At 41.9% G+C, this 21637-nt stretch overlaps 1 protein-coding gene across 1 annotated transcript in view; it reads right to left on the bottom strand.

Moving 5' to 3' along the window:
* The window catches only part of LOC106567555 (probable E3 ubiquitin-protein ligase DTX2), a 28737-nt gene extending 9440 nt beyond the window's left edge, over positions 1 to 19297 (bottom strand). The window contains 6 exon segments of the mRNA XM_014137015.2: positions 1614 to 1772; positions 2432 to 2499; positions 5679 to 5737; positions 16120 to 16202; positions 16204 to 16706; positions 18458 to 19297. Of these exon segments, the coding sequence (XP_013992490.1) occupies positions 1614 to 1772; positions 2432 to 2499; positions 5679 to 5737; positions 16120 to 16202; positions 16204 to 16706; positions 18458 to 18770 (1185 nt within the window). The 5' untranslated portion in view covers positions 18771 to 19297.
* Between the last annotated feature and the right edge of the window lie 2340 nt (positions 19298 to 21637).

The raw sequence follows: 21637 nt of genomic DNA, 5'->3' as shown, positions 1-21637 counted from the left end.
CTGGCTGACAATATTAGCCTATCACTTGTGAATGATTCAAGAAACAGAATGCTTCTTTTTTTTCACGACTTTAAAAATCATAGTCACACACCTCATGTAGCCTAGCCCATAGGCCTATACGTTTTGATAAGGTTTGTATCACAACTAAAAAGTGGCCAATTAACTTCTTAAAATGAAGCACATTAATACGCTTTACAACAGGTGTAGAGACATATAAGAGTCAACTTTTGTACTATGGGGGATAGTAGATTGACAGGCTAGTGCTTTTGCTGTTTGTTAGGCCTACTCATCTTGTTGGCTGACGAAAAGTAAATGTGGACAGTTCTTCCAATATCTTAAATATGCACTTTGGAATTGGATAAGGACGCACACAGTTGCGTCGCCAATATGTCGGTCTTCGGGCTACCTGTGAGAAAGACCCAATCATGTGACGGAGAGCCATGTGAGTGAGGTGCTTCAGCACGCAGAAGGGAATTATAATTATTATATTCAGCCCAAGGGCACAACGGCCGCAAAAGTCATGGATTTGTTTAGGGGGCATTACGGCCACAAAAAGGGGGGGCAGCCGGGAAATTTGTGGCATTGTCAAGTGCTTGTCAAATTGTGAATGAGAGACTGACAATGTACAGCCTGCGCAAAAAACAAAGCAGAGCTCATGCCTTTCATGCGACTTTTTTCAAATCATTGGAGTCGCATCATGGAGCCTTAGAATGTATCCAAAATCAAAACATATAGCCCAACATTTGTATCAACACAGAATAGCCACATGTGCGCACTCAAATCTTTGAGAAAATATCCTTTCTATTTTATTCAGCTATGTTCAATTGTATTCTTCAAACTATAAAATAATGGCACGGAATTCTAAGCAAATCTTGTAGGCTAAATTAACTAGTGTAACCCACAGTGTAGCCCATAGCCTGATCAGGGCCTAACATATGGACAACTCAGAGTATGCTATTCTATACTTTTGAAATAGACTACATCTTCATATCATGTTTCTTTAGACCTGTCTAAAATACATAACGGATTTACTGTGATGGTGTAGGCTATATTACATGGATTTATTAGACTTTTTAAAATGTAGATGTTCCTATGGTCTACATCAGTGGCTTGTAGGCTATGCGTGGAAGCCAGGAGATGCTACATGTGTTTAATTAACAGTCATTTACCGTGAGACCGGCAGTTATTTGCTTGACAATCACCGGCCGACAAAATTTAATGACCGCCACAGCCCTTCAAGACGTTTTAGCTTTTCATTTTTAATTAATATCAACATTTCAAAAAATAGAATTCCGCTATGATATTATGGGGTATTGTGTGTAGGCCAATGACCAAAATATTCTAAATTTAACCAATTTTCAATTCAGGCTGTAACAACAAAATGTGGAAAAAGTCAAGGGTTGTGAATACTTTCTGAAGGCACTGTAATATGACATGTTGTGGGTAACGCTTAACTTTTAGCCTGCAGGTATAACGCTTCATTACTTGTTATAAGCATGTACAAGCCATTATAATGCTTTATTATAAGGTTATGCTTCTATGTAGGACAATATGTGGGCTGGTGTTTTCCAGGTAACCAACTGAATTACATTTAGGATATCTGTGGCACCCACCTTGGTACCATTGTTGTACATGGCCAGCATGCAGAGCATGTGCAGGGAGTGTCCACACTTGAACTTGCCCACGGCGCCAGGCTGGATGGACTGGGCTCCCTCAGACGCCACGTCATAATCCGACGGACAAGACAGCCGGTCCATACAGATGATGCAGTCCTAAAACCACAGGGAGAATGTTATAATAAAATTACACGAGAACAATTATTGCAGGATCTCTATGATATTATATTGCAAGTCTATAAATTGAGGTTGGCATAACTTGGGGATACAGATGGGTATTGTATACAAAACAGCAGTTGGTTTGCTCATACTGCTTTAGAAATAGGCTAAGCCTGTGTTCATTTTAGAGAAATCATATTGCTTTCAACATGCATACTGCAAATTCTTTGCAAAATAACACATTTCTTTCTTCAATACAAATAAAATGAGTGGCTCTGTATAAAATAAAAATCACATCATCTTCACATGAATGTATAATTTTTACAAAAATGGTTTAAGTCAGAGACTACATGCAAACAAAAGCAGGTGTAATTAATTTAATGTTTACAATGATTTCCAGTGTACCAGAACGAGGAAACAAGACTGATTCTCCTGCAAGAGCCCTACTTCAGTGAATGCTGCGTAAAAAGACAGCCCCAGGGAGAAGTTCCCCCTAGGTACAGATCTAGGATAAGATTCCCTTCCCCCAATCCTAACCTTAACCATTAGTGGGGAAAATGCTAAACTGACCCAAGATCAGCGTCTAGGGGCGACTTCACCCTATACCAAAAAAACAAATAAATAAGATGGAGGGAGATTGACATTGACATGCGTACCTCGTCTTGAGCAGAGGCCACTTCCTCCATGTAGCGGTGAATGACATCCTCTGGTTTCTGGGCCGGGACTGAGAGGACAGTGGACACAATGAACAGAGTTGGGGAGAAGCCAACCACACACAGGACACAGGTGGTATTATAATGACAGAAATTGTATAGACTTTTTTTTTTTTTATCCATGGCTTTCAGTGGTTGAAACTACAGTGGTTGCCTAGTTGTTTTGCAGTTTGCGAACAAATTATGTTCACAGAAATAATAGCCTAGATTTTATAGCCTATAGTTAATCCGAAAACATTTTTAACTGACACTTCACTTTTCGCTGTATTTTATATTTCTGCCTTCTGAAAGCCTAAAGCAAAAATTCCCAACTCATTCTGCAGAAGTAGCCTACACACTTCGCTGCAGCTCAGACTTTAGGCAGGCTTCGTTGGCAAATCTGTACCATGCAAGAGCACTGCTCAAAAATGTAACATGAGTTTGAAGCACACAGTATTAATGTTTGACAGTTATGGCTGTCATTGACACTAATCCACTAATGTGCCAAAAGCACCCTCTTGCTCTTCCTTCTTTCTAAGTCAGGGTCTGCATCACAAATGCCACCCTATTCCCTACATAGTGCACTACTTTTGACCAGAGACTTGTGGGCCCTGGTCAAAAGTAGTGCACTATATAGGGAATGTGGTGCCATTTGGGATCCTTCTTCAGAGTTAGATTTGTGAATGTCAGTCCGCTCTGCCATCTTCATATAACACCTTTGTAAATAAAAAGCATTATATGAAGATAAGCTGGATCCAAAAAGCAGGAACACGATTAGTTCTGAAGGAAACACACCAATGTTTGTTAGCTAATGAATACGGTGTCGACTGCCAAGCAACATCACAACACTGATTTGTGGATATGAATGAGAGAGTCACGGAAGGGCAAATGATTCGTACAGAGACAAGTGGGCGATGGAATGCGATAAAAGAGCGAGCACATGTAAGAGAAATAAAAGGAAGCTATACAAGCCTGCAGAAATCAATCAAAACACACTGCCCGAGATGCCTTTCAGGTTACATTTTGAAATGCATATATAATATAAAATACACACACAACTTAATGATAAATGGTTCCTTACACGATAGTAGTATATCAGCCAGGGGAAATGTAATCCATGGATCAAGTTTATTTAAAAAGCCACTACTAACTTGAGCTAACTTTAGCCACCACTAGTGAAAAATCAATGGAAGTAATAGGGGCAACCATGCATGTATTTTGTGCCAAATCACCTTTAAGTCAAGTCAAACCAAATCAATGAGTTGATTTCAGTTGCCCCCATCACTCCCATTGATTGTAAGTCTTTTGTAGTGACTATTGAGATCCTAAAACTGAGTGAGAATAGGAATTCCTAGCTTGGATATCTCCAATGTTTCACCAGGCAGGCATATTAGTTTCCCACCACAAAAACACAAGGAATAAAAAAAAAAAAGGGAACATGTATTACAACTTGTTTGGGATGATTCAAGATGACAACACAATGGAAAGCATTGGATGTGACAAGGCACAGAGCTGGATGCAGGCCCATAATGGGGGGGTAGGAGGGGGGTGGGTGGCGTAGCTACCTGTCCTGTGCTGCCTCTTTTCCCTCCTAACCGAGCTGCGACTTTTGGAGCCCGCGGGCCTGCTGCTGCTGCTGGGGGGAGGAGGAGCGGAGGAGGGGGCACTCATGAAGCGCACGCCGAGTCCCACTGCTGACATCAAAATGGAGGCCATGCCTGGAGTGGGTGGCCAGGGGAGGACCGGTGGAGACATGCAGAGGGGGTGGGGGGGAGGGGGGGGGATTGGAAGGGGATCGGGACCAAAGGGATGCGACATGGTGGATAAAGCAGTGACTGGCTGGTGGGAAAAGAGGGCGTGTATTGGGAAGTTTGGGAAGCTTCCAGACCAATTCTGCTTGGTCTAAATAGAGAACATCGGATTCAGGAATAAGAAGTAATTTGGATTCAATGTTTGTACAGTAAAGAAAATGTGTTTGACTAACATTCCACAGTAATAGATGTGGGCTGATGTGATAAATGCATCGATTTCCTCTTTAAAGCCATATTGTAAGGTTCTGCCTCGATTCTGGACAGCATTTAGCCTAGTGGTTAAGAGCATTGGACCAGTAACTGAATGGTTGCCGATTTGAATCCCTGAACCAACTAGGTGAAAAAAAAAATCTGTTATTCATTAAGGGTACGTTGTAAAAAGAGGAATACCAGCACACAAAAAAATATTTACAAATGTGACAAAAGAAAATCTTCAAAAATGCACTCTACATTGGCTCTCTACAAAACATTTTAGCTAAAGCCCAACTGGACCAAAAGTGTTCCTCACAGATCAGAGCTTGTCATGACTTATGACCAGTCACATGCAAAGGAAGCTGAATTGCTGTTGGTCACACATACATATATATCCTCAGTCTGTCTCAACGGGAATGAGATATTTTTGCATAAAAAGATAAACTGCTAGCTAGGACATTGCGAAATAACCATATAAACAAATAAAATAAACGGTTTGGATAAAACGACAACACCCTAAGTGTAACGAAAATAATCTAACGAGAAAGAAAAAAGGGAACTATTGCTTTAACTATCCCTTTTCATTAAGACCACAAACCCCTGAGACTACCCTGGAAAATAAACGACATCATGGGCTGGGCAACTGACAAGAACCAAGCCTGGTTGGAGCACAACAGGGCCTGGTCTGTGGAGATTGTGCACAGTGATAAACTGAGGTGCTAGGCTAGTTGTCTAGAGAGACAATGGCTTTCACACCATAGACAGTGACAGGCCATTGCCATGAAATCACACAGGAGTTCTCTGTATCACTGCTTTAATGACTGGTCAACAAAAGCTGTGCCTCTAAAATCTGTCAGGTCTATCAAATAAGCTTACTAAAGCACACAATTGCTGAACAGTGCTGTCAAATGTGTAGCCCATTTCTGGTGTATCAGCCATCTTTGTTAAGACATTAGCTTGCCATAGGCTACACATTTGGCTGAAACATCGATTTTTCGAACTTATGAGTGTGAAAACGCAACACTTTTTCACCCTCTTACTTTCAAACTGAGACGTAAACGCATGGAGCAGATAGTTCTGCCATCATCAACAGGAAAAACAATGCTTTACCGAAACCGCTAGAATTCACATGGATGGGGACTGTAAGAATACAGGTAGTACCACCATGGGGGGCGTGAAAATTGGATGAATTATTGGGACCTGTTTACCTGCCAGGGCTGAGCTCACACTGGTGGATCCATTCAGTTGCACAGGAATGGCGGGGATACTGTGGCAGAGGAAACAGGAAAACAGACATTAACAGAGCATTGTGGAGGCAAAAAGGCACACACGAATCCGTACACACCATTACATAAGCAATCAAGTGAAAAACTGATGTGGTGGTTCTCAAAGAAAATTTGCTCGACACCGCAGAATCCATCCACGATATCATCTATATTGAATAGTTCTGCAGCCTGTCACTGCAGGTTAACAAGTATATCAATAACAATACTAAAAGGTTACGATTTGAATTTCAACATTCTAAACTAAAACGCTAGGAAATCCACAGAAGATAAAATGGCCTTCCTCTGATTAATGATGGATGGGGAGCTAGCGTGGCCTTGCTAAAACATGCCTGCCTGTGTTCAGAGTTGAACCTGCCCCCATGAGGAGGAGAACAATGGACCCCCAAAAATCTGTCTTTCCTGCTCCACGTCAGACAAAGGCCAGGGGGACTGCGGTGCACTGTGCGGTATTTCCTCCTGGTTTCCAAATCTGTCATGTTGTTCCATTGAGGCCTGTGTTCAGTGGTGCCCAAGGGAGAGCAGAGCAAAAGCAGAAACAAGTCCTGCTGCAAGTATTCCAGAACACATGCAGAGAGGGCCTACCGCAGTTACGCATATCTAGTGTAGCGATACCTAAAGTGTATATATGTATACAGCACCAGTCAAAAGTTTGGACACACTCATTCCAGGATTTTCTTTCTTTTTCTACATTGTAGAACAATAGTGTAGACATAAAAACTATGAAATAACACATATGGAATCATGTAGTAACCAAAAAAAGTGTATATTTCAGATTCTTCAAAGTAGCCACCATTTGCCTTGATAACAGCTTTTCACACTCTAGGCATTCCAGCTTCGTGAGGTACTAACCTGGAATGCATTTCAATTAACCGATGTGCCTTGTTAAAAAGTTAATTTGTGGAATTTATTTAGCCTAGTGGTTAGAGCGTTGGGCCAGTAACCAAAAGGTTGCTAGATCGAATCCCCGAGCTGACAAGGTAAAAATCTGTCGTTCTGCCCCTGAACAAGGCAGTTAACCCACTGTTCCTAGGCCGTCACTGTAAATAAGAATTTGTTCTTAACCTGTTGGGGCTAGGGGGCAGTATTTTCACGGCCGGATAAAAAAAGTACCCGATTTAAACTGGTTACTACTCTTGCCCAGAAACGAGAATATGCATATAATTAGTAGATTTGGATAGAAAACACCCTAACGTTTCTAAAACTGTTTGAATGGTGTCTGTGTATAACAGAACTCATATGGCAGGTCAAAACCTGAGAAGATTCCATGCAGGAAGTGCCATGTCTGACAATGTGTTGTCCTTCTGTTGCATCTCTCTCGAAATTACAGCATCTGTGCTGTTACGTGACACTTTCTAAGGCTTCCATTGGCTCTCTAAAGCCTCTAGAAAGCAGAATGACGCGTCTCCTATCTCTGGGCAAAGTACAGCAGCAGAGTTTGTAAGTGGTCAGCCTGGGGACAGTGACACTGGAGATGAGCGTTCACGAGACTTCGCCATGTTTCTCTCTTTGAATGAATAAAACGTTGTCCGGTTGGAATATTATCGCTATTTTACGAGAAATAGCATAAAAATTGATTTTAAACAGCGTTTGACATGCTTCTAAGTACGGTAATGGAATATTTTGACATTTTTTGTCACGAAATGCGCTCGCGCATTACCCTTCGGATAGTGACCTGAACGCACGAACATAACGGAGGTATTTGGATATAACTATGGATTATTTGGAACCAAAACAACATTTGTTGTTGAAGTAGAAGTCCTGGGAGTGCATTCTGACAAAGAACAGCAAAGGTAATCAAATTTTTCTAATAGTAATTCTGAGTTTAGGTTGTCCCAAACTTGGTGGGTGTAAAATTAGCTAGCCGTGATGGCTGATCTATGTACTCAGAATATTGCAAAATGTGCTTTTGCCCGAAAAGCTATTTTAAAATCTGATACCGCGATTGCATAAAGGAGTTCTGTATCTATAATTCTTTAAATAATTGTTATGTATTTTGTAAACGATTATCGTGAGTAATTTAGTAAATTCACCGGAAGTTTGCGGTGGGTATGCTAGTTCTGAACATCACATGCTAATGTAAAAAGCTGTTTTTTGATATAAATATGAACTTGATTGAACAAAACATGCATGTATTGTATAACAATGTCCTAGGAGTGTCATCTGATGAAGAGTGCTGTATTTAGTGCTGTATTTAGCTGTGGTTTTGGTTTTTGTGACATATATGCTTGCTTTGAAAATGGCTGTGTGATTATTTTTGGCAGGGTACTCTCCTGACATAATCTAATGTTTTGCTTTCGCTGTAAAGCCTTTTTGAAAATCGGACAACATGGTTGGATTAACCTTTTTATGGCTAGGGGGCAGTATTTTCACAGCCGGAAAAAAAAAAGATTTAATCTGATTATTACTCCTGCCCAGAAACTAGAATATGCATATAAGTATTAGCTTTGGATAGAAAACACTCCAAAGTTTCTAAAACTGTTTGAATGGTGTCTGTGAGTATAACATAACTCATTTGGCAGAACAAAACCTGAGAAGATTCCATGCAGGAAGTGCCCTGTCTGACAATTTCTTGCCCTTCTTGATTATCTCTATCCATTACAGAGGATCTCTGCTGTTACGTGACACTTCCTACGGCTCCCATGGGCTCTCAGAAGGCGGCAAAAAGCTGAATCGTGGCTTTGCAGGCTCTGGCTGAAAAAAAGTAGCGAGTTTGGATAGTGGCTGGTTACAGTACTGTGAGACTCAGGCTCGTGCCCGCGTCGACCCCATGCTTTGTTTTCTTTTGTCTGTTTACCTAAACGCAGATTCCCGGTCGGAATATTATCGCTTTTTTACGAGAAAAATGGCATAAAAATTGATTTTAAACAGCGGTTGACATGCTTCGAAGTATGGTAATGGAATATTTAGAAATCTTTTGTCACGAATTGCGCCGTGCTCGTCACCCTTATTTACACTGCGGCTAGTGTCTGGAACGCACGAACAAAACGCCGCTATTTGGATATAACGATGGATTATTTTGAACCAAACCAACATTTGTTATTGAAGTAGAAGTCCTGGGAGTGCATTCTGACGAAGACAGCAAAGGTAATAACATTTTTCTAATAATAAATCTGACTTTGGTGAAGGCTAAACTTGCTGGGTGTCTAAATAGCTAGCCCTGTGATGCCGGGCTATGTACTCAGAATATTGCAAAATGTGCTTTCACCGAAAAGCTATTTTAAAATCGGACACCTCGATTGCACAAAGGAGTTCTGTATCTATAATTCTTAAAATAATTGTTATGCTTTTTGTGAACGTTTATTGTGAGTAATTTAGTAAATTCACCGGAAGTTTGCGGTGGGAATGCTAGTTCTGAACGTCACATGCTAATGTAAAAAGCTGTTTTTTGATATAAATATGAACTTGATTTAACAAAACATGCATGTATTGTATAACATAATGTCCTAGGGTTGTCATCTGATGAAGATCATCAAAAGGTTAGTGCTGCATTTAGCTGTGGTTTGGTTTTTTGTGACATTATATGCTAGCTTGAAAAATGGCTGTGTGATTATTTCTGGCTGGGTACTCTGCTGACAATCTAATGTTTTGCTTTCGCTGTAAAGCCTTTTTGAAATCGGACAGTGTGGTTAGATAAAGGAGAGTCTTGTCTTTAAAATGCTGTGAAATAGTCATATGTTTGAAAAATTGAAGTTTTTGTATTTTTGATGAATTTGTAATTCCCGCCACGCCTATCATTGGATACTGGAGCAGGTGTTCCGCTAGCGGAACGTCTAGATGTAAGAGGTTAACGAGAGTCTTAGCTTTCAAATGGTGTAAAATAGTCATATGTTTGAGAAATTGAAATTATAGCATTTTTGAGGCATTTGTATTTCGCGCCACGCGATTCCACTGGCTGTTGAATAGGGTGGGATGCAAACTTCCCACTGGCCCAGAGAAGTTAACTGACTTGCCTAATTAAATTACATTTTAAAAAATAAAATAAAACAATGTCATTCTTAATGCGTTTGAGCCAAACAGTTGTGTTGTAACAAGGTAGGGGTGGTATACAGAAGATAGCCCTATTTGGTAAAATACCAAGTCCATATTATGGCAAGAACAGCTCAAATAAGCAAAGAGAAACGACAGTCCATCATTACTTGAAGACATGAAGGTCAGTCAATCCGGAAAATGTCAAGAACTTTGAAAGTTCCTGCAAGTGCAGTCGCAAAAACCATCCAAGCGCCATGATGAAACTGGCTCTCATGAGGACCGCCACAGGAAAGGAAGACCCTGAGTTACCTCTGCTTCAGAGGATACGTTCATTAGAGAGTTACCAGCCTCAGAAATTGCAGCCCAAATAAATGCTTCAGAGTTCAAGAAACAGACATCTCAACATCAACTGTACAGAGGAGACGGCGTGAATCAGGCCTTCATGGTCGATTTCTGCAATGACCTGGACTCCACAACCACCCGATCTCAAGCCAATTGAGATGGTTTGGGATGAGTAGGACTGCGGAGTGAAGGAAAAGCAGCAGAACAAATTCTTATTTTACAATGACGGAATACCCCAGCCAAACCCTCTAACCCGGACGACGCTTGGCCAATTGTGCGCAGCCCTATGGGACTCTCGATCACGGCTGGTTGTGATACAGCCGGGATCGAACCAGGTTGTGTGGTGATGCCTCTAGCGCTGAGAGGCATTGCCTTAGACCGCTGCGCCACTAAGGAGCACAAAATATATGGGAACTCCTTCAAGACTGTTGGGTGAATGCCAAGAGTGTGCAAAGCTGTTATCAAGGCAATGGGTGGCTCTTTTAAAGATTCTAAAATATATTGATTTGTTTAACACTTTTTTGCATCCTACATGTTTCCATGTGTTATTTCTTTGTTTTCATTTCAGCTCTCTTATTCTACAAAGTAGACAATAGTAAAAATAAAGAAACTTGTGTGGTACTGTATATACAACTGAAGTCGGAAGTTTACATACACTTAGGTTGGAGTCATTAAAACTCGTTTTTCAACCACTCCACACATTTCTTGATAACAAACTATAGTTTTGGCAAGTCGGTTAGGACATCTACTTTGTGCTTGACACAAGTAATTTTTCCAACAATTGTTTACAGACAGATTATTTCACTGTCACAATTCCAGTGGGTCAGAAGTTTACATACACTAAGTTGACTGTGCCTTCAAACAGCTTGGAAAATTCCAGAAAATGATGTCATGGCTTTAGAAGCTTCTGATAGGCTAATTGACATCATTTGAGTCAATTGGAGGTGTACCTGTGGATGTATTTCAAGGCCTACCTTCAAACTCAGTGCTTCTTTGCTTGACATCATGGGGAAATCAAACAAAATCAGCCAAGACCTCAGGAAAAAAAAAAAAAAACTTGTACACCTCCACAACTCTGGTTCATCCTTGGGAGAAATTTTCAAACGCCTGAAGGTACCACGTTCATCTGTACAAACAATAGTACGCAAGTATAAACACCATGGGACCACGCAGCCGTCATAACACTCAGGAAGGAGACGCGTTCTGTCTCCTAGAGATGAACGTATTTTGGTGCGAAAAGTGCAAATCAATCCCAGAACAACAGCAAAGGACCTTGTGAAGATGCTGGAGGAAGTGTAGGTATCCACAGTAAAATGAGTCCTATATCGACAAAACCTGAAAGGCCGCTCAGCAAGGAAGAAGCCTCTGCTCCAAAACCGCCAGACTACAGTTTGCAACTGCACATGGGGACAAAAATTGTACTTTTTGGAGAAATGTCCTCTGGTCTGATGAAACAAAAATAGAACTGTTTGTCCATAATGACCATCGTTATGTTTGGAGGAAAAAGGGGGAGGCTTGCAAGCCGAAGAACACCATCCCAACCGTGAAGCACGGTTGTTGTGGGGGTGTAGCATCATGTTGTGGGGGTGCTTTGCTGCAGGAGGGACTGGTGCACTTCAAAATAGATGGCATCATGAGGGAGGAGAATTATGTGGATATATTGAAGCAACATCAAGACATCAGTCAGGAAGTTAAAGCGTGGTCACAAATGGGTCTTCCAAATGGACAATGACCCCGAGCATACTTCCAAAGTTGTGGCAAAATGGCCTAAGGACAACAAAGTCAAGGTATTGGAGTGGCCATCACAAAGCCCTGACCTCAGTCCTATAGAAAATGTTTGGGCAGAACTGAAAAAGTGTGCAAGGAGGCCTACAAACCTGACTCAGTTACACCAGCTCTGTCAGGAGGAATGGGCCAAAATTCACCCAACTTATTGTGGGAAGCTTGTGGAAGGCTACCTGAAATGTTTGACCCAAGTTGAACAATTTAAAGGCAATGCTACCAAAAATGAATTGAGTGTATGTCAAGCACCAATTTGTAAGTCGCTCTGGATAAGAGCGTCTGCTAAATGACTTACATTTAAGTTCTGACCCACTGGGAATGTGATGAAAGGAATAAAAGCTGATATAAATAATTCTCTCCACTATTATTCTGACATTTCACATACTTCAAATAAAAAGTTGTGGTGCTAACTGACCCAAGACATTTTTTACTAGGATTAAATGTCAGGAATTGTGAAAATCTGAGTTTAAATGTATTTGGCTAAGGTGTATGTAAACTTCCGACTTCAACTGTAATATATATATATATATATTTTTAATACTTTAGGTAGCGTTAGCTACCGGTGGTCATCTGTACCTGCTCCAAAACGCCAGTATTTCTCATCCTATAAAACATTTGTTCGGCATCTTTTTAAATAGTGAGCTAACATGTTTTCAGCACTTTTATTTTCCTGACTGATCAAAACTCGTTTTCTCATCTCTTTGCAGCAGATATATAGTGAGCAATATTTGGAGCATCAAATAGCAATATATATAGAACCCTGAGAATTGCAATACAAGCCTATGTATTGCGATAATATCGTATTGTGAGGTCCTTGCCAATTCCCAGCCCTAATCCAGTGCGTCAGATACAGTGCCTTTGGAAAGTATTGTGACACTTGACCTTTTCCACATTTTGTTAAGTTACAGCCTTATTCTAAAATTGATTAAATTGTTTTTTCACCCCCTCATCAATATACACACACACACACACAATACCCCATAATGACAAAGCAAAAACAAGTTTAGAAATGTATCAAAAATAAAAACTGATACCATATTTACATAAGTATTCAGACCCTTTACTCAGTACTTTGTAGAGGCACCTTTGGCAGCGATTACGGCCTCGAGTCTTCTTGGGTATGACGCTACAAGCTTGGCACACGTATATTTGGGGAATTTCTCCCATTCTTCTCTGCAAATCCTCTCAAGCTCTGTCAGGTTGGATGGGGAGCGTCGCTGCACAGCTATTTTCAGGTCTCTCCAGAGATGTTCGATCGGGTTCAAGTCCGGCTTCTGGCTGGGCCACTCAAGGACATTCAGAGATATGTCCCAAAGCCACTTCTATGTTGTCTTGGCTGTGTGCTTAGGGTCGTTGTCCTGTTGGAAGGTTGCCCCAGTTTGAGGTCCTGAGCGCTCTGTAGCAGGTTTTCATCTTTTCCTTGATCTTGACTAGTCTGCCAGTCTCTGCCTCTGAAAAACATCCCCACAGCATGTTGCTGCCACCACCATACTTCACCTTTGGGATGGTTCAAAGTTTCCTCCAGACATGATGCTTGGCATTCAGGCCATAGGTAAAACTAAGTTTTATCAGACCATCAAATCTTGTTTCTCATGGTCAGAGTCTTTAGGTGCCTTTTGGCAAACGCCAAGTGGGCTGTCATGTGCCTTTTACTCTGGAGCGCTGTCAGAGAGAGCATTGGGTTCTTGTCACCTCTCTGACCAACGCCCTTCTTCCCCGATTGCTCAGTTGGTCCAAGCGGCTAATTCTAGGAAGCGTCTTGGTGGTTCCAAACTTCTTCCATTTAAGAATGGAGGCCACTATGTTCTTGGGGACCTTCAATGCTGCATACATTTTTTGGTACCCTTCCCCAGATCTGTGCCGACACAATCCTGTCTCGGAGCTCAACAAACAATTCCTTCGACCTCATGGCTTGGTTTTTGCTCTGACATGCACTGTCAACTGTGGGACCTTATACAGACAGGTGTGTGCAGTTCCAAATCATGTCCAATCAATTGAATATACCACCATAAGGATATAAAAACATTTAGATTCATTTTCGATAAGGTCGAAATAGAATAATTAGGTACAGCAGTCCATTTCACCTCTGACGCAGCAGGAACATGCAGAGATGTGACAATATTTGTAAGTCGCTCTGGATAAGAGCGTCTGCTAAATGACGTAAACGTAAATATGCACGTGGAGAGGTATACGCCCACAAAAAACACTTAGCACCTCAAGTGATGGATTAGCCACTATTAACCACGAAAAATGAGTGATGTAGGCAAAAACAGTGATAGTTGGGAGCTGCTCCTTCTCCATGGCTAAGAAATTATTGATAAAAAGGGTTAAACTGTTGCAGTAATTTGGAAGTGGTTTGGCTTTTTGAAGTCCGACAAAGAGCAGAGCAATGTTCGGTGCAAATTGTGCCGTAGACAGGTGGCTACGAAGTCTGGTAATACGACAAACCTTTTTCAACATCTGAAGCAAAATCACTCTTTGGAACATGCAGGAAGTTTGAGTTTGCGCCACGGTATTGATGAATGCCCCTCAAGCACCAGCCAATCTAGGGATGTTTGCCCGAAGCAATCAACACTGACAGTGTTTATGCCCTACAAGCAAACATCGAAAAGACAAAGACATCACAACTGCTATTATGCATTGCATTGCTAAGGACATGCTACCAATTAGCACAGTCAAAAAGGAAGGTTTCAAGAGGCTTATGAATTTAATTGACCCCAGGTACGTGCTCCCTGGCCGCAAACATGGAACAATTTTCCTTAAAGTATAATTTTATGTGTAGCTAACGTCATTTTTATTTTATGAAACCTTTATTTAACTAGGCAAGTCAGTTAAGAACAACTTCTTATTTACAATGATGGCCTATCGGGGAACAGTGGCTTAACTGCCTTGTTCAGGGGTAGAACGAGAGATTTTTACCTTGTGAGCTCGGGGATTCGATCTAGCAACCTTTGGTTACTGGCCAAATGCTCTAACCACTAGGCTACCTGGATAGTAGTTTGTTAAGGCATTAGGCATTCTTGAGTCTGAAGCAGATATGCACCTTTTAAACATTATTTGAGTAATATCGTCATAATTATCGTTATCGAATGAAAAAATATATAGATATCGTGATAATTGATTTGCCATATCGCCCAGCCCTAGGTGGACTCCAATCAAATAGTAGAAACATCTCAAGGATGCTCAATGGAAACAGGATGAGTTCAATGTCAAGTCTCATAGCAAAGGGTCTGAATACTTATGTAAATAAGGTATCTTTTTTTGGGGGGGGGGCAAAAATGTTAAAAAAAACAAACAAAAATTTAGAATAAGGCTATAACATAAATTGTGAAAAAAGGGGTCTGTATACTTTCTGAATGTACTGTACTTTGTGTGCTTTCTCTCCAAGTTGATAAGTATCTGGAGTAATGTGAATGTTTATGTTCAACATTGCTTAATGCTGCCACTTTTCACTCAAGTTATTTTAAGAATATTTGGCAGGCGCTGTGTGGCATCAAGTCTGCTTCAAAATATTCAGAAATAGTGCCACTAAGGTTTTATTGAAAACAAAAATGCTATATAACCGTCACAAGGATGACATACTAGTATGTCATCCACTTCGTCGCGTGCTTTGTTCGTCACATGGTGTGACACAGCCTAGGCCTACTACAACCAGGGACCACATGGTGACACAACAATGAGAGGAAGTGTGTGTGACACGCAACAGTTGATGTAATGTAACCCTTTAAACATCAGCGGGCGTGTTGACCAAGCAGAGCTTTGGGTCACAAATCTTGTTTCCTATCCTGCGTAACACCACTTCCTCTTTAGTGGAGGTCAACAAAAGAGCTTATCCTGGTGTTTTCGACCAGTGTTTGTGAATATTTCAGATTCAGCACTCTATGATATACTGTAGTTTAACCCCAAAACATAACGATATGTCACTCAGCTCAAGATGAAATTATAGACCATAGAAATAAATTGGTTCAAAACAACAATTTGGTCTAAGGCTGCGTTTACACACAGTCCAATTCTGATTTTTTGCCACTAATTGGTCTTTTGAGCAATCAGATCTGGTAATTTGCCAATAATTGGGAAAAAGATCAGAATTGGGCTGCCTGTGTAAACTCTGCCTAAATGTCAATCCGACCCTCTATCAGTAGGCTATGCCTTACTCAACTCAAAGACTATTAGTCTAAATGAATAAGCTCCTAAATGAGTCGACAATTACTTTTCAAACAATGCCAACAAAGCCGGTTGAAAAGGCCATAAGATGGACCTAAGGACCCACCTTAAGCCATTGGCACTGGTGGAGAAGGCCAGTTGAGCTCCAGGGAGTTGACTAGCGGAGGGTGCCAGTGGCCAGGGGCCTCCCCCACGCCATACCCCCCACAGAAAGAGGCCTCCTGGGGTAGGGTGAGTATACTGAGGTGGGGTGAGCTCCAGTCGCCCTGCTAGGGACCTGGAGGCTAGGCCGGCTAAGCTGCCCCGACGAGAAGGAGTGGCGCGAGCGGCTGGTCATGGGGCCAGTGCTGCTGTGGCTCAGACACTGCTGGCAGGAGCAGGCCGGGCCCGAGTGGATGACGGATGCACCAGATGCCAGTGGGTAGGGGAGGTTACCCTGCCGTCGTACCTGCCGCCGGTAGCCCGTGGCCTTGTTGACCTGGGCCAGCGCCGTGAGGTCCACTATGTAGTTATAGCCGTGTGAGACAATGTCCGCCGTGGCCTGCCGTGCCTGGTAGCTGTGTTCTAGTAGGATAGAAGTGCGAGTCTCGTATGGAGTCCATCCTCCTTCGTCATTCACCCACTCCCAATATACTCCGCTACCCAAGCCTGAGGACTGGGCAAACAATTGACGGCGTACAGACCGCGTTTTCCCTAGAGAGAAAAGAACACTGATTTAATAATGTACTCATGAGGCAAAAGTGCTTTGCACAAAAAATTATGCAATAGACATCAGTGAACGCCAAACTATTTATTAATTATAGTCTTAGTCTAGTAGTAGTGTGGTTAATGATGTCAACTAAGTACACTGAACATCCATTAACGTCTGAGCAACGGAGCAAGCGGAGCATCTGCATCCCCACTTTTTTAACCAGAAAATGATCATGAGCCATTGGGTAATTTGACATTTTCAATGATTCATGTTTTGATCTAGTCTGCATTAAAATGGATTGTCCATTTTATATACAATATAGATGTATACACAAAAGTATGTGGACACCCCTTCAAATTTGTGGACTCTGCTATTTTAGCCACACCCGTTGTTGACAGGTGTATAAAATTGAGCACACAGTCATGCAATCTCCATAGACAAACATTGCCAGTAGAATGGCCTTACTGAAGAGCTCAGTGACTTTCAACGTGGCACCGTCATAGGACGCCACCTTTCCAACAAGTCAGTTCGTCAAATTTCTGCCCTACTAGAGCTGCCCCGGTCAACTGTAAATGCTTTGATTAAGAAGTGGAAACGTCTAGGAGCAACAATAGCTCAGCTGCAGAACAGGACCGCCGAGTGCTGAAGCGCATAAAATGAATCTGTCCTTGGTTGCAACACTCAGTACAGAGTTCCAAACTGTCCCTGGAAGCAACGTCAGCAAAATAACTGTTCGTCAGGAGCTTCATGAAATTGGTTTCCATGGCCTAACACAAGCCAAAGATCACCATGAGCAATGCCAAGTGTTGAATGATGGAGTGAGGAATCACGCTTCATCATCAGGCAGTCCAACAGACAAATCTGGGTTTGGCAGATAACAGGACAATGCTACCTGCCCCAATGCATTGTGCCAACTGTAAAGTTTGGTGGAGGAGGAATAATGGTCTGGGGCTGTTTTTATTGGGTCGGGCTAGGCCCCTTCATTCCAGTGAAGGGAAATCTTAATGTTACAACATACAATGACATTGTAGGTGATTCTGTGCTTCCAACTTTGTGGCAAGAGTTTGGGGAAGGCCCTTTCCTGTTTCAGCATGACAATACCTCCGTGCACAAAGCAAGGTCCATACAGAAATGCTTTGTTGAGATAAGTGTGGAAGCCCTGACCTCAACCCCATCGAACACCTTTGGGATGAATTGATACTCTGACATCAGTGCCCGACCTCACTAATGCTTGTGGCTGAAAGGATGCAAGTCCCCGCAATGATCCAACATCTAGCGGAAAGCCTTCCCAGAAGCACAAGCATTTCACTACACTCACAATAACATCTGCTAAAATTTGATTTGAGGAGTGGAGGCTGTTGTAGCAGCAAAGGGGGACCAAATGCATATTAATGCACTTGATTTTGGAACTAGATGTTCGATGAGTAACTTAAATGTCCACAGTTTTGGTCATGTAGAGTATATCCCTGGCTAATATAATCTATGTGACATTGCAGTTACAGTTAGCCAGCTAACTAGTTTGCCAAAGAAAACGTTGCCATCGCTGGGAAATAGACAAGCAGCTGACTCTTCGCTATAGCTGTTATCAAGCTAAGCAATGCGATTATGTTTGGTTTGTGGTAGCTAACACATGATCACAACAACAGCTAGCTATCTAGCGCTGCGCTAACTAGGGCATAAACTAAAGCCCGAAGGCTTCCGTTGAGTTGTAATATAAAGCATACATAGTAGTGCAGTGGCTTAATTTCCTTACCTGTATCTTGGCGGAACTGCTTCAAGCTTGGTATGTCTATAAGATAAGGCGACAAACTGGGATCTGATTGTCCGAGCCAGATACTGGTGGAGCCAGGACTCCCACCTCTGTGTCCCCGCGGAGAAGAGAAACATTGTTCTATGTAGCCGCTCACCTGGCCACTGTATGGCCGCCAGACGCCAAGATCATCCTGCCATTCCCATACAACGACCATAGGCTGTGATTGTCCAGGTGCTCCCGAGGTCGGGGTCGAGACAGAGGGTCCATTTCTAGACACATTTCTCCCCACACAGGAGCTAGAGGCAGTGGCCATATCTTGCAGTTACTAGCCAGTGCCAGCTAATGTTACGTCAAATCCAGTAAACAAAACGATAGTTAAAGGAATAAAGCGGAAGCTGGTAAACTAACGTTAGCTAGGTTTAGGAAGACAGATGGACAAACTACAGGACACCTTGCCAGCTAACGTTATCACATCAATAAAATGTAACGTTAGCTAGCAAACCAAAATAATTTACGTTTACACGATTAGTCCGCTAACGGTTAGATAGCAAATTGGCTAACGTTACGCTAGCAAAGCATATTGAGTTTACAAGATGGAAAGCTAGCTAGCCAGCTAGCTTGGATTCTTAAAATGCCTCATTTTTACAATACGACTGATTCCAGGTCAGGCGGTAAACGTTCAAGCAAATTTATAAAACAAACATGTTGGCGAAGCAATGAATCCTTCGATTCGGAAATGTATGTATGTATCTATGCTAATCATACATTGCATACCAACCCAAACTGACTAGCCACCAATCTGTCTGAACCACAGAAATAGAATGAATAGAATGGCCTTCCCCATTCAACCCAATAATAGACACACACAACGAGGCATAGCTTTACATGACCACGCCCCCGATTAAGGGTATTGTATTGTACTCCCATTACTGTAATTAGCCTAATTTAGGCGTTATCCTAAGTGAACTACTGACACTTTTTTTGTCGTTTCAATAAACATTTTCAGCTGCCACAAATTATTTGCATGATAGTTATTCAGCCACTAATTTGTTACCCGACCTTCTAACGCTGACAGTAAAGCCGTTGCGTTATACTTATGTCACCGTTTGTTTATTTCTATCTTTTTCGCCTGTTAGCTGGCTGGCTATCAAGATACATTAATCTAGATCTAATTCGCTAGTCTTAGATATGTTGTGTAACTACTAACATGTTTTTGCTTGTCTTGGAAAGGTCGAGGTATTTAGAAAAGTTGATTATTGTTGGCTTGCCTATATATTTTGTGCTTTCAACTTGCCAGAGACCGTCAAGCTGGGGAGACAACCCTACCAAATGGCCCAAAGTAGCCTATGGCGATAACTACACCTACTTGGTGGAATCTGCAGGTTTGCATAAATATCCAAATGCAGAGGAAAATTATTGCTGTTATTTTGACCGATACAGCTCACTAGTCCTCACTACAAGCAAGCTTTGTTCAATACACATAGCTAGTTCGATACAAACAAGTGATGAAGTGGTTCGAACACATAATAAATGTGTCGAGTAACCGGAGCCCACAGCTTTCCATCATCATCGTGGCATAATAGCCTAATCTGGTCCTTTGGCAGTTGATATAATTTAATTTAGTGGTCTTTTCTCCTACTATTGTTCAAACAAAGCGGTATGTAACAGCTTTTCGGGATCTTAAAAGCAGGGTTGGTTATCTATACTGAACAAAAATATAACACAACATGTAAAGTGTTGGTTTCATGAGCTGAAATAATGATCCCATAAATTTTACATATACACAAAAAAGTTTAATTCTCTCACATTTTGTGCACAAATTTGTTTACATCCCTGTTAGTGAGCGTTTCTGCTTTGCCAAGGTAATCCATCCACATGACAGGTGTGGCATATCAAGAAGCTGATTAAACGGCATGATAATTACACAGGTGCACCTTGTGCTGTGGACAATAAAAGGCAAATCTACAGATGTCTCAAGTTTTGAGGGAGTGTGCAATTGGCATGCTGACTACAGGAATGTTCACCAGAGCTGTTGCCAGATAATTAAATGTTAATTTCTCTACCATAAGCCGCCTCCAAAGTTGTTTTAGAGAATTTGACAGTACATTCAAATACCCTCACAACCGCAGACCACATGTAAACACGCCAGCCCAGGACCTCCACATCTGGCTTCTTCACCTCTGGGACCGTCTGAGAGCTCATCTGCTTCCTTGTAACCCTCCCCAGGGTCTTGACCTGACTGCAGTTTGGCGTCATAACCAACTTCAGTGGACAAATGCTCACCTAAGATTTTTGTATTTTTTATTATAATATCTATTTTTTAAATGTAACCTTTATTTAACTAGGCAAGTCAGTTAACCTCTCTGGGCCAGTGGGACGTTTGCGTCCCACCCTAGTTAACAGCCAGTGGAATCGCGTGGCACGAAATACAAATACCTCAAAAATGCTGTAACTTCAATTTCTCAAACATATGACTATTTTACACCATTTCAAAGATAAGACTCTTGTTAATCCAACCACGTTGTCCGATTTCAAAAAGGCTTTACAGCGAAAGCAAAACATTAGATTATGTCAGGAGAGTACCCTGCCAAAAATAATCACACAGCCATTTTCAAAGCAAGCATTTAAGAACACATTTTTATTTACAATGACGGCCTACACCGGCCAAACCCAGACGACGCTGGGCCAATTGTGCGCCGCCCTATGGGACTCCCAATCACAGCCGGTTGTGATACAGCCTGGATTTGAACCAGGGTGTCTGTAGTTGTAGTGCCTTAGACCGCTGCGCCACTCATGAGCCCATATATGGCACTGGCACACTGGAGAAGTGTGCTCTTCACAGATGATACCCGGTTACAACTGTACCAGGCAGATGGCAGACAGCGTGTATGGCGTTATGTGGGCGAGCGGTTTGCTGATGTCAACATTGTGAATGAATTGAATGCCCCATGGTGGCGGTGGAGTTATGGTGGTATGGGCAGGAATAAGCTACGGACAACAAACACAATTGCATTTTATTAGTGGCAATTTGAATGCACAGAGCTACCGCGATGAGATCTTGAGGCCCATTGTCGTGCCATTCATCTACTGCCATAACCTCATGTTTCAGCATGATAATGCACAGCCCCATGTCGCAAGGATCTGTACACAATTCCTGGAAGCTGAAAATGTCCCAGTTCT

This window comes from Salmo salar, chromosome ssa13, assembly GCF_905237065.1.
Source record: "Salmo salar chromosome ssa13, Ssal_v3.1, whole genome shotgun sequence".
In the NCBI taxonomy this organism is placed as follows: domain Eukaryota; kingdom Metazoa; phylum Chordata; class Actinopteri; order Salmoniformes; family Salmonidae; genus Salmo; species Salmo salar.
The sequence above is the reverse complement of the archived record's forward strand: the minus strand, read 5'-3'. Positions and strand labels throughout refer to the sequence as shown.